This window comes from Eublepharis macularius, chromosome 4, assembly GCF_028583425.1.
Source record: "Eublepharis macularius isolate TG4126 chromosome 4, MPM_Emac_v1.0, whole genome shotgun sequence".
In the NCBI taxonomy this organism is placed as follows: Eukaryota; Metazoa; Chordata; class Lepidosauria; order Squamata; family Eublepharidae; genus Eublepharis; species Eublepharis macularius.
The window spans coordinates 142,554,503-142,571,062 of record NC_072793.1 but is presented as its reverse complement, the minus strand read 5'-3'; the positions used below and the strand labels follow the sequence as shown (position 1 = coordinate 142,571,062).

General features: G+C 42.3%; 1 protein-coding gene across 1 annotated transcript in view; it reads right to left on the bottom strand.

Annotated features, from left to right (window-relative positions):
* Positions 1–649: 649 nt before the first annotated feature.
* The window catches only part of TAFA4 (TAFA chemokine like family member 4), a 112,063-nt gene continuing 96,152 nt past the window's right edge, over positions 650–16,560 (bottom strand). The window contains exons 4-5 of the mRNA XM_054976407.1: positions 1,639–1,763; positions 650–709 (exon numbers count right to left, since the gene is read on the bottom strand). Of these exons, the coding sequence (XP_054832382.1) occupies positions 650–709; positions 1,639–1,763 (185 nt within the window). The remainder of the gene's footprint in view (positions 710–1,638; positions 1,764–16,560) is intronic.

Here is a 16,560-nt window from a genome sequence, read left to right as displayed (position 1 = left end):
AGAGACTAACAGAGGTGGATTGCCATGGCCTGCTTCTGCAACCCCGGTCTTCTTTGGAAGTCTCCCATCTAATTACTAATCAAGGCAGACCCTGCCTAGTGGTCATATTTTCTTTCTTTCTTTCTGGCCTGACTGGGGATGGCTGGAAAAGAAAGTAAATATTGTCACTTTGTTTCGTGACTTTACAACAAAAAAAAAGCTTCATGGGGTATAAGAATTTGTTTGCTCCATTTTATGCTGAATTTTGCTTAAGTTTAAAGCAAACATATGCTGATAAGTAGATCTGCAAGTCTGACCTTTACATTAATCTCTGTACCATCTCTGACTGGTAAAATCAATGCCAAAGGCATTACTCTAAGTAATGTAAAGCAAAATAAAGCAGGGTTTCAGGGAAACAGCATTGCTGTTCTAATCACCAGACTAATCTTGCCCTTGCTCATCCCCCTACATTCCGAACAATATCCAAGCCCTTTAGCACCTTAAAGACCAATAACATTTTCCAGAGTATAAGCTTTCGTGGGGCAATGCTCACTTCATCAGATACTTCCATACATACAATGAATTAATACACACAAATGACTGAGATCATCTGTCTGGCCTTGCTTGTCCATGTTTGTTTTGGAACTGGACATTTAAGTCCATACATATATCAAGACTTTTCAAATTCAACTATTTCAAATTTGTGGCTAACAATTTCAGATCTAGATGACTGGAATGTGTAAAAATGCACAGGTTAGCACTCATCAAAAAAAGCTACACAAACCACGTTAACGGTAACAGACAACAAAAACATGCAAACTATGTGCAGTCTTCCCAAAACAGAAGTCAGATAATTTTTACTCAGATAATAGGATTAAGCCGTAAGAAATGGCTCAAAAGAGATACTTTGGTAAAGGGACTGGAACTGTAGACTATTCTGCTGGGTACTGCCTGTTGATGTGTGTTTCTGTGTTGTTAAAGATGTCATGTTTAATTACTTGTTTCAGCTGTATCTTCATCTGTTTCATCTCTTTGTTTGGATTTATGATTGTTTTTGCAAACTTTTGCAACCCATACCACATTGTATTTTTTCACTAAACATCCTAGCTGTTGATCACATTGACTTGTACTGTGAGAAAGGCAGACTATAAATAAAATAAAAATAAAATAAAATACAGGTAGAAGCTTTTTCTCTACCCTGACTCTAGGTAAGCCTCCCCCTACTGGTACTGGTACCCTGAGCCCATCTGTGGGAAGGGCGGGGGTATACATCGAATTAAATAAATAAATAAAATAAATAAAGATTCCAGAAGGGTGGAATGCATACTGCGAAATATAAAAGAGCAGACTCCTACAGGTCTGTCTCAATTAGGATTTCTTCCATCTATAAGCCAAGAGTTTTGTTTCATTTTTCATCAAACCTGGCAGAATTTCAAGGAGAAGATCCCTAGGAGTGAAAAGAGAATGCTCCTCCATGTTTCCTCCAGGACCGCGGAGACCATGGCCAAAGGGCAAAAAATTAAGTCCCATCAGTGTGAACTTCCAAAACACCAAAAACCAGGGATTTTAAGTTAGGCTAACCCATGTGCTACAGCATAAAAACAAAACGACACAAGCTCCTTCAAAACTAGCCCTTTCTGAACAGGAGCAAAAACTTGCCTTGGTAGTTTTGACTTTGTTTCCACTGCTGCACGACCAACCTGAGTAATCGGGAAGTACTTTACATTCCTCTCCTTCCAGACAAGGGTTCATCTGACACCACCACTTCTGGATGACAATGGCAGCTGAAAGACAAAACCAAAAGTAATTTTTGCCTGATCTGTTAGCAAAGAGCAAAATAGGACAGGTGCTCTCAAGGTAACTGATACGGCAACTGCCGATGTACCCGTGGCCTTGTGCAAGCAGAAGCAAGTAACAGCTGCAGGTTATGCGCAGTCTATGAGCACCAGCCACCATCCAGTCAGGAGGATATTTAGGTGCACTTGAAAAGCTAGAATTTTACCCCCCCTCCCCCCTTTTTTCCCTTCTGATGAACAGCCCCAGTTTAGCATGGTGGTTTAGAACATTGCACTAGAATTTGAGAGACAGAAGTTCAAATCCCTCCTCAACTATGAAACTCACTGGGTGTTCTTGGGCCACTCATTTGTGCCTAGCCTACCAAACAGGATAACTATGAGGACAAATTGGGGGAGAAAAAAAGGGGAGAAGCTTCTATGTCACTCTTAAAGCCAAGCTACAAGTGATGAATTACACTTGCTTGGCAAGTGAACAGACTCGCGTGTATTCCTCCCTGTTCACTTGCCATTCACTTGCGCAAGTGAAGTGGAGCGCAAGTGAATGGGAAGTGAACAGGGAGGAATACACATGAGTCTGTTCACTTGCCCGGCAAGTGTAATTCATCACTTGTAGCTTGGCTCTTAGCTTCTTCAGGGCTGGGCAGGATAAAACAACCTTTCTGATTTTCAAAAGCAGTATGTGATGAAGTAGGAAGGGAGGGAGGGGGAGCTGCAAGCTTTTCTGAATCACTGCCAAATTGCATCAATGATCCATTAAGGCATAATATTCCTATGAGTACTCAAGACATCCTGCAGATCAAATAACCACATCAGAACTCGCCTTTACGATGCAAATGCTCAAGTTGTTTACCCCAGAATGGCCATAGTGAAGTAGTAGCACAAAAGGTGACGAATCAGCTCTGTGCTCATTCCCCCACCCCACCCCGCCCCCATACACACCAACAACAGTTTAAGAGTTGGATTCTAAGCATGTTTACTGTCAAGTAAGTCCAACCACAGTCAATATAACTTACTTCTTATCAGAAGGACAGCTTAGGATTCCAGGCTCAAGCCTTAGGACTCTCACAAACCAGGAGAAGGTTTTCTAAAACAATACCCTTGTGCAACACGCTGGAAATAAATAGACCTTTACCAAGAAAGCAATTTGAAGGTCAGAGCATCAATCACTTTTGAAAATTTGATTATAAGACTTCCTTGAAAATGGAAGTCATATGTGCAGGTAATGGAAGAGACAAATCTTATCCCCAAACCACAGCAAACATAAATTCTTGAAAGGTGGACCTATTTTTGTATGAGTATAGAGATTACTCCCAGGACTTAAGAATAGTGGGTCCTTTGTAGTTGACCAAAGCTGCATTTATTTCTGCTCATGCAATCCTAGTCATTTTGTAACTTTCAATTCTGCTGTGCAGCACAAATAGAAGAAATGCAAAGGTCCAAGCGCCCACACACAATACTAACAGACAAAACATTATACCAATAGGATTGCCAACTGCTGGGGGTGGGGGGAGAATGTCCTATCCCGTTAATATAAGCATAGTGGGATGATGAAGATGATGATGATGATTTTACTTGCCTCCCGATAGAGACCCAAAGTTGCTTACATCTTCTATTCTTCGTATTATCCTCACAACAACCCTGTGAGGCAGGTTATGATAAGAGTGTGTCACTGGTCCAAGGTCACCCAGCAAGCTTCCATGATAGAGTAGGGATTCAAACCTGTGTCTCCCAGATCTAGCGCTGCTACGGAGTGCCCAAAATTTTCTTTTTTAGATATAGCAACTGCTTTCCCTTATTCTCTTTTCCTCTTTTAAAAGAGGATTTCTCTTTGATTTCACATTAATTTATCTTTGAGGGTTTTTTTTTAACCATGTGGTAGTTTCTTGTACTACACCATGGTGATCTATGCACTCTTTTTTAACTTCAGTCCTTTCAGCCTTACCTATATCACAAGGCTATTGTAAGGATAAAAATGGAGACAATGTGGAATAGTAGTTAAGATGTTGAACTGAGCTGACTGGCACCTCTGCCATGGAAGCTTCCTGTCATGTTCAGCCTAATCAACATCACATTGTTGTGAGGATAAAAAGGAGTAGAAAAGATCAATATAAGCTTCTGGAGGGAAAGGCAGCAGCGAGAAGGAAGGTGGAAAACATTCCATCCTTTACATAACCGAGGTGAGAGGGTTAAGAACTTCCATGAGCTATCAGAGACAGTGTGGTGCTGTGGTTAGAACACATTACTTCTTCAAGATGTAATCAAATCTTCCTCATCACAAAAGAGGAACTGATTTGAAACTGACTCAGATTCCTTAGAAAGAGGAATAGAAACAGACTGATGGATTTCAGGGAGAAAGTCATCAAAGAGGAGTTAAGAGAATGCCACTTAACAAGCCTACCCTGATCCTAGTCTGACACTCTAACCTGGTGATCTTATTTACCTCCATGCTGTGAAAAACTCCAGCTGCCCATTTCCACACGTTAAACCTTTATTAAAGGGACAGGACATGTTTCTCAGGCCTGTTGACAAACTTATGTACCAGTATAGCAAAATCTTTTGGTACTGCAACAACCCACGAGACTATAATTGCACCTCCCCAACAGTGCCAGCGCCACCTGGGCTGCCAATGCCCCCACTAAGCTCTCTGGGCCTCTAAGAATTTTTATACACCTCAAATAGGAATACAAAACTCTGGGGTTCTGGCAAAGTGTTGATCTGGAACAGTCACAACACACATGCTCTAATCAAACACCTGAGTGTACTTATACCAAGGTCACCCTTCCTAGATGAGTGTTGCCTGCCCTGAGTCCATCTTGGCTAAACTCTCACTGGGGCAGCCGTTTTAGGAGCTGCCAATGCCTCGCTTTGGAGAAGGTGAGGTCAAGGCTGTCCTTAGTCAGGCTATGCTAAAGAGTGGCCAAAATCTTGGGAGGGAGACTGATCCACTGATGGGACATCTGCATATCTAACCATTACCATTGGGGCTCACAAAGTTGGCAGCCACCTCAGCCTAGCAATGTAATTTTGTCAGCAAATGCAAGTGGTTCCTGAGTACATCTAATTACTATCAAACTATAAGGCAAGCTTTATTACTTTTACTGACCTTGCTTGAATGTCTCGGGCATGGGTGAAACTTCCACCCACTTGTCTATATAGGATATTCCTCTGCTTGAATGAAAGCACCTTTTTCTGCCCTTCTGGGAAGCCCCCACCCACCCCAAAGCCAGGAAATCCACAGAAGCTTATCCTGGATTCAACCTGAATTCCCGTTTCTGACGATTATTTTTTTGGTATTCCTTTGTGCCGGCTCCTATAACTGCCAATCTTTTGCCAGTCAAAATTTCACAGTCTCGTCCCTTTTGCTGGCTCAGAGGCAGCCAACTCCACTCTTCTGTTTTATAACCCGCAAAAGATGTAGTGGTGATGGTATCTCCCTCTCTGCTTAAGCGGAGGCTGCCAACTCTGCTTTTCTTTCTTTGGGACTCCGAGATGTTTCCTTGCCACAAAGGAGCATTCCTCTGCTGCCTTACCTTCTTATTATTTCCTGGCACCTTTGGAAGCTCTGCTTAAAGTCTCCTCCTATCTATCATCGAAACAGATTACGCTATGCATGCAGCTCAGCAGACTGAAGATAGGTAATCTCCTTTTCTGTTCATTTCTTTTTTCTTAAAAACTCTCCTTTCCCCTTCTTAAAATCCCTCTCTCTCACTCCTCCTTGTGGCCATTCCCAGTACAGAATTCAGCTTAGCCTACCTCACAGGATTGTTATGAAGATAAGATGGAGGGGAGGAGAACAATATAAGCCACTTTGTGTCCCAGTGGAAGGGAAAAGAAGAACAGACAGGGAGGGTGGAAAGTATCTCCTCTGTTGCCAAATAGAGATGGATGAAGAACCTCCCTGAGGTGTGAGAGCCAGTGTACGTAACGGTGGGGTGAATCAGGCTGAGTGCTTGTGACTGGCCCAAAGTCACCCAGGGAGCTTCCGTGGCAGAGCGGGGATTCAGACTTGGGCCTCCCAAATCATAATCAGAAATATTCACACTACAGCATATGTTCTTATTATTATCTTACAATATGTGGCAATATCACAGAATGCAACCTTTTAATTACTCTTGGGATATTGTGGGTGGATTTTGTGTCGCTATGACTGAAGCAACCAGACTGTACTTCCTGCTTTGTCATGTTGCACTAATAATTTCTTTGCCAACCAGCACATTGTTGGCAGGCAAGGAATATCATTTTGGTTGCCTCAGTAATAAGGATGCACTCCCTCTTTCCCTCACCTACACACAAAGCCCTCGTGTGACTCTTTCTATGACTTAGTATTGCCAGCCCCCCGTGGGGGAAAGGGATCTCCTGCTCCCAGCCCATGCCCCCACTGCTCAGCCGGTGGGTGGGGGAAGAAAAAAGGACTTACCTGGATACTGCAGGACCTTCTGGGAAACGTTGTGACTTCATGATGTCACTTCCTGTACACCCAGAAGTGATGTCATCAGGTCACTGGCAAAAGCATTGGTATACCAGAGCAGTTCTGGCATGACAGCGATGTGATAACATCACTACCGGTGTGATATGACATGATGATGTCACATTATACTGCTGGCACACTCAGGTACACAGACAGATCAATCTCCTCTTACCCCATGCCAGTTGATAATGGCAATCTGGCAACCCTGTGACTGGAGGAGAGGAATATATCCCAATTTCCAGTCAATTGGGCCAGAGGTTCCTGTTTTGTAGTGCTGCAAAAGGAGAACATTAATGAAAATCATTCCCCCAAGCTTTAATATTTTCTTTGTTATCTTTATTTATCTTTATTTATCTATTTATTTACTTGATCAATACCCCGCCTTTCCTCATAATGGGGACCAATGTGATTTACATCCTTCTTCTATCTTCTATTTCGTCCTCCCAACAATGCTGTAAATTAGGCGTGACTGGCCAAAGGTCACCCAGTGAGTTTCCAGAGCAGAATGGAAAAGCACACCTGGTTTTCCCAGAACCTAGTCCAACACTCTAACCTCTATACCACATTGGCTTTCAGTAGCTTCTGTAAGAGTAATCTGGGCTATTTGTTGGCATACATTTTATAACGGATAAAATTAGGGGTGTGCACCAAAAAAATCCCAGGAAATCCAGATCCAGGTTTCAGGGATTAAAAAAAAATGGGATTCCTGAAATCTGGGAAAGACTCACTGATCTGGTTAAGACAAATGAAAGAACCCCAAATTTACTTGGCCATTATTCCCTAAGGAGGAAAATATCTGGGAGTTAACCAGGAGGGAGCTGGGGTGCATTTTTCAAAAAAATCACCAACAAATTATCAGGGAACCTACTCCTGACTGTCCTCTAAAGACTCTCCAAGTTTCAGGAAGCCTGGGCCCTGGAGTCCAATTCAGGGAGACCTTGAAGAAGGTGCCTCCGGCCACTCTCCATTATTCCCTATGGTGAAAACTATCTGGGGGTATCTGGGGGGATGGAGTGGCCTTTTTCAAGCAAATGCCACCAAAATGAAGTCCTCCCCCAAATCCAAGTGTCCCTGGACAAGGTGTCTAGCCACTTTCCTATGTTTCTTACAGGGAAACCATTTCCAAGCAGGCTCTCAGGCAGAAACATACAGGGGCAAGGCTACCTGTGGCCAAAGAAACACTCTCAAATGCAAGAAGAAGCCCAAAAGAAACAAAGTGAAATAAAGGGAACATCCAGAGAACCATGTCAAAACACAAAATTCCACTCAAACCAAAGTGAAGCAAAGGACACTGTGGCAACTTAGTCCAACTGAACCAGTGTCATGCACAGAAGGCGGGCAGACATGGAGAGCTCCTGCATGGATTGGCCACTCCCTCTCCCTCCTGACTCACTCCCTCTCCCTCATGCCCCTGCTTCACTCCCTCCTACCCCTCTCTTCTTAGAAAAAAAGTGGGAGAACCCCAGGAAGGAGCCAGACAGAGGCTGAAGCCACATTTCCTGGATTTACCCAGATTTATCTGGGGTCTGGATCTGGGTTTCTGGATCGGACCTGGGATTCTCTGATTTGATTCAAGAAAGCCAGATTTAGCCAAATCTGCAAAAATCCAGCTTTCCCCCCTAAATCCCAGTTCCCAATTGCATACCTCTAGATAAAATAATTTTTAAAATATTCTGTGTGGTATATTTTAGCAGCCTATAGTAAGATCCTTTACTCTCTCAGGAATTCTGAATTCATATTTGCTGCAACCCTGAACAGAACTGGGATTCTTATATTCTTATGAGTTCAATGAGATCTAAGCAGCCTAAATTTGAACAGGATTGAATCCGGTCAGTTGCCCTTAACCAGTCTTCTCTTTCATTTCTACGAAGTGACCATTATTCATACTGTGTTTTTGTAAGGGGGGAAAGTCATAAATTGTCTTAACACATCTGTTATTTAATTTAATTTGGTGGAAGCAATTCATCACTTCATATGAAATTACTTGAGAAGATACTGCTTTATGATCTAAACTAAATTACAAGCTGAAATATGGAAATAAATGTTAATTCTGTTATCTAATATTATTTTACTAAGTATACATTATTCCAGAACTTCATAGCTGATCAGCATTCCTTGCTCTACAGAAGTGTACAAAATCACAACAAAGGACAAAGTCAATAGTCCATTAATTCAAAGGAGTTTCTTTTTAAACTTCAAACTGTAAATTAAATTAACTATCAGCAGGCTGGCAATGGTAGAATCAGAAGCATCGAAGCTGATTAAATTATTTCATTTCTATTCTGCACTTTCAATGCAGGGAGCAGTTATAGGTATCTCTGGATGGAACTCTATTATTAAGTTCATTGTCTGAAGTTTCATTTAATAAAATGTGGATATAATCCATCAGAGATTTAAAAAAATAACACCCATGCATGTTGTAATGTTTCTTGAAAACATTTTCTTCTGGTTTAATAAATTAGTGCTTCATTACACTTAAAAATCACTTACTAATCCGAGTTATAGGTTTGGTGATCATCACGTGATTATACCAACAAATAAGTCATCTTTACATTGCGGCTCCTCCTTCCCACCAGATCTTATTCTGGACACAGTGTGGCTCTTAATGTAGCCAACCAGGATCAGTGCATGTAGATATGGGAGAGGAACAGTAGCTGTTGTCTGAATAATGAGTAGCACAATTCTAGTTCTTCAGAGTTGACTTAGAATAAAAATTGCTGTGGCATTTATCTGGTAATCCCTTAATATTAATGAATATCTTTCTTCATTTATTCACAAAAAAGCCATTTTTAAAACATGGACTCAGTTAATTTACACTTTAGAACTTTCAGGCATGCTTAGCTTTCTCACTAATATTCTGGATTCTGAAGGAAATGAGTCTTTTCATGGCATTTATTTATGCATCCGAAAGTAGCCCAGCATCAGGAGAACTACATGTCTTTTTTGGAGGCAGCTTCTGTGTGAACAAGATCCTGGGATACGGGTAGATGGGAAGCTAAATATGAGCAGTCAATGTGATGCAGCAGCAAAAAAGGCGAATTCAGTTTTGGAATGTATCAACAAATTAATGACATCTAACTCACAGGACGTTATTCTCCCTCTATATACTATGTTGGTCAGGAGGACCCACCTGGAGTATTGTATGCTGTTTTGGAGACCTCGTTTCAAAAAGGATGTGAACAAATTGGAACGGGTGCAGAGGAGAGCAACCAGGATGATCAGGGGCCTGAAGACCAAGCCTTATGAGGAAAGACTGAGGGACTTGGGAATGTTCAGATTGAAAAAGAGGAGATTGAGAGGAGACATGAGTCCTCTCTTTAAGTATTTAGGGGAGGGAAGGGAGATGTTCCTATTGGCGACAGAAGATAGGACTTGAAAGAATGGGTTTAAACTACAGGAGGGAAGGTACCGGCTGGACAGTAGGAAAAACTTAACTCAGAAGTGGGATCAGCTGTCTAGGGATGTGGTGGGATCTCTCTCACTGGCAGTCTTCAAGGAGTGGCTGGAAGAATACTTGTTGGGGATCTTTAGGCTGTTCCTGCATTGGGCAGGGGGTTGGACTAGATGGTCTTTAAGACCCCTTCCAACACTATGACTCTATGCATCAGTTTGTGCCTGCCCTGTTGCCTGAAAGTATATATATACTGGCAATTTAAAACGTATATGGACTCGTGTCTAAGTAAAGTGTACCCTCTCAAACTATGCGCTAGTCAGGAAAGGGGCACAAGCAGGGTTGGCAACAGATCAAAAAGTTTACCAGGTGATGTCTTTTGTTTGAACAATTTCTCTCACTGAAACTATAGGGAGACTGTATACTTTGGTTGTCATAGGTTAAGTAAACAGCTAACTAGTTAAATTGTGTGCGTGTTTTTTTTTTCTTTCACAGTTACAAGTATGCAATGGGTAACATCTGTTGTCAGTCTTGCCGCAGAAACTCCAATGAGATTTAGAACTACTTCTCTTTTTATAGCAATGGAATGGTGCTCAGAGAGGCTCTCCTAATTATGCTTCCTAAGGAATGGATATATCAGAAGCCTGCTCCTGATATTTTCCCAGAACACTCCAGTACAAAGGTGAGAATTTATTACGGTACTAGGATTAAATCCTTTGGGTTTATCGGCTCCCCCGACACAACAGAAGGAGCAGGAAAATTCTATTATTAGTAAGTCATATAACACCCCTCCAGGCTTCTATAGCACAGGGGATTCTTTTAGCTTGGGAAGATTTACTCGGAGCCACGTTTAACACACTCACGGAAGAAGTTACACACAGCTTATTAATGCTTTATCTTCCCGAAAAGTGGCTGACAGCCAAGTTCCAGGTACTTACCCGAGACTGTTTATTCCCACAAAGAGGAGGAGAGAAAACTAAATCTCTTGATGATCACTTTGAATTTAAGTGTTTACTGCTTGTTTGAAACGCACAAGAGGTTGACCTTTACTAAACACAATGGTCTGTGGCTCTGTTTGAGTTCTACAACTGCAGCGCTATGCAGTTAAAAGCTAGTATTTTCTCCTCCCTTTCTATTCAGTTTTTTTTTTATTTATAATTCTTCTTTTCATTTTCTGGGCTTCTTCCAGAGCTTACCAAATCAATATATCTGGAGAAAACACAAGGAAGGCGTATTTCTGATAGCAGTCAAAGAGCCCCAGAGAGAAACAAAAGGGTGGGGGGTCATCTAGAGCTCTGGGCAGTGGAGATGTGAATAGCTCCTATCGTAACGCTCAAATGGCCCATTCACCTGCCTCTCTCTCCCACTTTTTGCAGCTAGCAGTCTAGTTGCTTCCCACAGAAGCAGGAAAGGAGAGCAGATGAATGGGCTGCGTCCTGTAGAGCATGGAGACCCCCCTGACCTCAGCACTTTTAAAAGGGGTGAGGTTTCCTTCTCATAAACTGTTTGAAACAAGCCCCCTCCCCATCATCTGTGTGCTCTGCCTCTCTCTCTCTCTTTGCCATACTTTGCTTTTTAATGAGCTGTTTGCACTTCTATCACTATCTGCATTTGTATCTGAAAAGCACGGAAGAACAGCAAAGTACGGTACCAGCTTTAATTAAGCTTTGCAACAGGACGTCTACTATTATTAGACCCATTTCACAAATGAGATGGTTTAAGCGAAGAGTCAATTTAAAAGGCTGGAATCTTCTTATTTATTATGGCACTCAGGGCTTTCGGTCAGATGGATCTCAAATTTTAATTACTGTTTGTGTTCCTTCCTGCTGCCTGCTGTTAGCTCCTGACAATCTACTGGCCACAGTGTCTTATTCCATGTTGCAAAGCTTTTTACCTGTAACCAAACCTTCTCCAGGGTAGGCATGCTCCATTTACGGCCTGCTTGAATCAATGATTTTCTTGAAAGCTCTCACAAGCAGACGTTTGAATACTAGCAAGACCTAATAATATATATGGATTCACTAATTCTATGTTTTCAGTTCTACCAGACCAACTCAACTACTCGCTTTGTTTTCTTTTGGGATATGCAGTGAGCCATTTCTGTGGTGGTCTGTGATAGCGGAATGCCCTCTTTTGAGACATTTGCTGGACACCTTTCCTTCCTTTGTGGTGCCCAATTAGATCTGCTTTTACTGAAAGGTACTTGAAGAGCATGAGTCCAGTAGCACCTGTAAGACTAATAAAATTTGAGGGAGGGTATGAGCTTTCATGAGCCACAGCTCACTTCTTCAGATATTTGGGATAGTTTCTTGGTTCTTTTTTCACCTAATTCAGCTTGTTTGTTTTCCCTCTCTTATTTTAGTCATTTTAAAAATATGTTTTGCATTCATTCTGAGCGAGGTCACAGAGGATATAAGAGCAGTTATTATTAAAATATTAAATGTAAAAAAAATAAAATAAAATTGAGGGTTAAAAAACCTGAATATCATAGAAGTAATATCTGCTTTCTTAAGGTAACTGTTCCATTGAGATCTCATGAGACTATGCTGTGAGATCACAGCAGCCATTTTGAGGACCTATCAATGCTGAGGCTTCCAAACCTCAGTTAGTGTCACATGGGGAAAGGAGAATAGGAAGAGGGAAAGAAGGAAATGTGGCGAGGGGGAGAAAAAACACAGAAAACGAAAGCTGAAGATGAGGGAAGGGGGCAAAGAATGAGAGGAGGGAGAAAGATTGGGCCAGTGGGAGCTACAAGGTAGATGGATGGGATTGAAGGAAAGGGTAGGGGCTGCCTGGGGAATGGAAAGCTGAAGATGGGGGGAGATAAAGAGAGATGGTGCAGGCACTGCTGGAGGAGGAAAAGAGGAAAAGAAAGAGGAGAGGGAGTAGAGAAGTGAGTTTTCCCCCACAAGTCCTTATGGTTCTCCTACTTGTTGAACTGTATTTTTAAAATCAGACACTAGCTACCATAAAGACTGCACTGCCCAAATATGTCTTGGTAGATTAGAAACATTCCTAAATGAATAGACATACACATATGCCAGATTAACTGTCCTACTAAAATGTATTTTTTAAAAATAGTATTTTGTTCTAGAACAGGAGCAGGCAACAGATTTGGCCTCTGTTCCCCACCCCCCAAAATCCGATATACCTGTAAAGCCATTGGTGAGCCAGCAAACAAAAGGGTGGGGGAGATAAATGAGAATTATACTTGGTCAGACACTAAGCCAGGTCCCAGCAGCGCTTCCAGTTTCCTGACAGCCATTTGCTTCTTTCCTGACATGCTGCTTCTCTAAAGCAAATAGCCACTAGCTTCTTCATTGTACCTCAATGAAACAGGAGACACTTCAGAAAAGGTCAGGAGGCATCCCCTTTGTGCCTGCAGCAGATGCCCTTTCAGAAGTACCTGTCTATAACAGCAGGATGCTTAGCCTGGAATATTTGGCAATTGTCTTCATTTCAGTTTCAGTTCTGGGCAGTTCAGGAATAGAATCATAGAATCATAGGGCTGGAAGGGACCTCAAGGGTCATCTAGTCCAAACCCCTGCATAATGCAGGAAATTCGCAACTACCTCCCCGCCCCCCGCACATCCCCAGTGACCCCTGCACCATGCCTAGAAGATGGCAAAACACTGTCAGGATCCCTAGCCAAACTGGCCTGGGGAAAAATTGCTTCCTGACTCCAAAGTGGCAATTGGCATTACCCTGGGCATGTAAGAAGAGGTCACAAGAACTAAGTACTGATGTAACCCTTCCTGCCCTCCTTCTCATGATCTGCCCAGGTTCACAGAATCAGCATTGCTGTCAGAGGGCCATCTAACCTCTGCTTTAATCCTCCAAAGAAAGAGAGCCCACCACCTCCCAAGGAAGCCTGTTCCCCTGAGGGACCGTTCTGTCAGGAAGTTCTTCCATTCCATTGCTAGTTTCAGGTTGGCTGGTGCCAGCTCAGTACTGATCCACTTGTTTTTTTCATTTTCATGAGTTTCAGTTCGTTGCGTGTGCATTGGCCACACATGTGCAAACACATGCTGTTCTTTAGTGGGGGAGGGGAGGGGGAATGAGGCTCTGGGGCAGCTGCTTTTGCACTTAACCCAAAACTGCATCAACCATTAGTCCCCCTCCTAGTCTAAACCACTGATTCGCTGAATGTTTCTTCAAGCACAATAACACTCATATAATAACAGACCTGTTGTGGACCAGCCCAGCCCTGCAGAGCAAAGAGATGCAGAGGACTCTTCTGCAGAAGAGGCAGCCACTGAGTGGCACTGCAGGAGGAGGCAGTCTCTGAAGGATCAGACATGGACTCACAGCCAGGTCCTAGGACATTGGTCCCTCAGCTTCCTAGCCATGGGCTGGCAACAGGGAGCCAGGCCAGCTCTCCTCCCTCATCACCAGAGCCTTGAGAGTGCTGTCAGAGGACAAGGAGAGCTCTTCAAGCCAGAAGGTGCAGTGCCAGGCTAGCAGCATAGCACTGGCTCAGCATGAACAGTGATGATGAGTGCTTGCAGGAGCGGGACTGAGACAGCTGCCAGGTGGATGATGTAGCACAAGTAGCTGAGCAGCATGAGGCTTAAAAGCAGCAGACAAGGGAGTGGCTGTGTGGAAGCAACATGTCTGCTCACTACTGACCTTGCTGCTGTGGTTGGAAATAAGTCCCTCATCTCTGACCTTGGCCTGTTATTGTGGATTTCATTCTGGAATACCCTCTTTGGACTCAAAGCTGTGATTGTGGTCTAACCTGTGCCTGAACGTTGGAACCATAATTCAACCTGCTCTGACAACTAGGGAACTTCCCCTGCCTGCAGTCTGTGTGAGTCAGTAATCAGGACAAGACCCACAGAAGGCGAACGTTGGCCGGTGGAACAGCAGCAGTAGGGCATTCCCAATTAGGAGAGCGTTCCAACCAGTCCAGCAACATTTTAAAAATCCTGCTTCATGTTCACTTTTTTCTTAATAGGGTCAATAACTTACTAACTTTACATTCTGCTGTTGCCTGTTGGTTTCACATTTCCTTGTTCTTTGTAGTTTTATTCCCACAATGAAGGGCAAATCCAAACCCCTCCTTTCAATGCTCTGCATTCTGCTACAAAATGGGATATTCTCGCTCATGAGTTTTCCTCATTGCCCAAGTGTAGGCAGGCAGGCAAGTAGAATGACTGGCTGAAACCCCCACCCATCCACCCAAACAGACCTATGTTTTCCCCATAAGTTTTCCTTCTACTGTGGGGGCAGGCAGGATTGTTTTTGAAAGAGGGTAATAGGTACACATTTGCCATTTGACTCAAAAAGAGAGAGAGCGCTCTGAAAGGCTATAGATCCAGAGGAGTTAGCCATGTTAGTCTATAGTAGAAAAATAGTAAAGAGTCCAGTAGCACCTCTAAGACTAACCAACTTTACTGCAGCATAAGCTTTCAAGAGCCACAGTTGGTCAGATGCATGCATGCATCTGAGGAAGATAACTGTGGTTCTCGAAAGCTTATGCTACAGTAAAGTTGGTTAGTCTTAAAGGTGCGACTGGACTCTTTACTATTTTGCTGAAAGACTATGGAAGCAAGCAATCCTAAACAGGTCGACTCAGGTGTAAGCCCCATGTGATTAAATAGTGCTTACTCTCATATAAGGAAATAACATGAACAGACCTTTCTAAATTAAGAATAAAGACGCAAGAAGAGTTGTCTTCAAATTATGATTGGTTCCAATATAGACAGATCAGAGATCTTTACAACTCGGACTGTGCAAAGGGAGGGATAAGAATGGAGAACTCGGAATTAGAGGAAGTAATTTTACAAGAAAATAAAAAGGAAATCTCTAAGGTCTACAAGGTGTTGCTAAAATGGTATACTGTAGATGAGACAGTTAAAGTGCAAATGGTGAAGTGGGCTATAAATTTCAATAAAGAAATAACAATGGAGGCGTGGGAACACTTGTGGAAAAATACGCTGAAGATTACGACATGCACCAATATTAAAGAGAATGTCTATAAAATGATTTATCGTTGGTATCTGACACCAAAGAAAATTGCGCTAGGGAATTTGAATACGTCTAATAAATGCTGGAAATGTAAAAAGCATGAGGGATCTTTGTATCACATGTGGTGGACTTGTGAGGTGGCTAGGCAGTACTGGGGGGAAATAATAAGAGTAATAAGTGAGATTTTACAATTTCAAGTTAATAAGAACCCAGAACTCCTGCTACTGAACTTGGGAATGGAAGACATCCCAGCACAACACAGGACATTGCTATTTTATATGACAGCAGCGGCCAGACTTTTGTACGCGCAAAAGTGGAAAGTACAAGAAGTGCCAACTATTGAGGACTGGATTTACAAATTGCTGTACATGGCGGAGATGGACAAAATGACAAGAAAATTGAGAGACCTTGATCCAGGGCAGTTTAACACGGATTGGGAGAAGCTGAAACAGTACTTGGTGAAAAAATGGGAGGTGGGAGGAGAACTGTGGCATTTTGAAAATTATTGAAACACAACAAAAGAAGAGAGAAGTGACTATACCGGGGGGGGGAGAGTTAACTGAAAATTTCTAAGCAATTATTTTATTCGACTACTATGCATAGTATTAAGTAATAGTGGTGTTATTATAAGATTTATAAGGACAGAAACTAATTAATCTCATTGCTGGCTGATAATGGTATAATGGTATAACAGAGAATCTATATAATTAAAATGAATGAATATAAGAAAGGAGGGGAAAACATACAGTAGCATACAGAATAGGGGTCAAATTGATTGACTTATGCCGAATGTGCATATATGGGTCAAAGTGACTGACTATCTATGATAGAGTTGCATAATGGAGATATTAGATAATTAAAACAGTATGAAAATAAGATATATAGAAGGAAGCAAAGAGTAATACATGGTGTAGAGGTTAAATTGATTTATATTGAAGGTATGAAATGTTAATAAT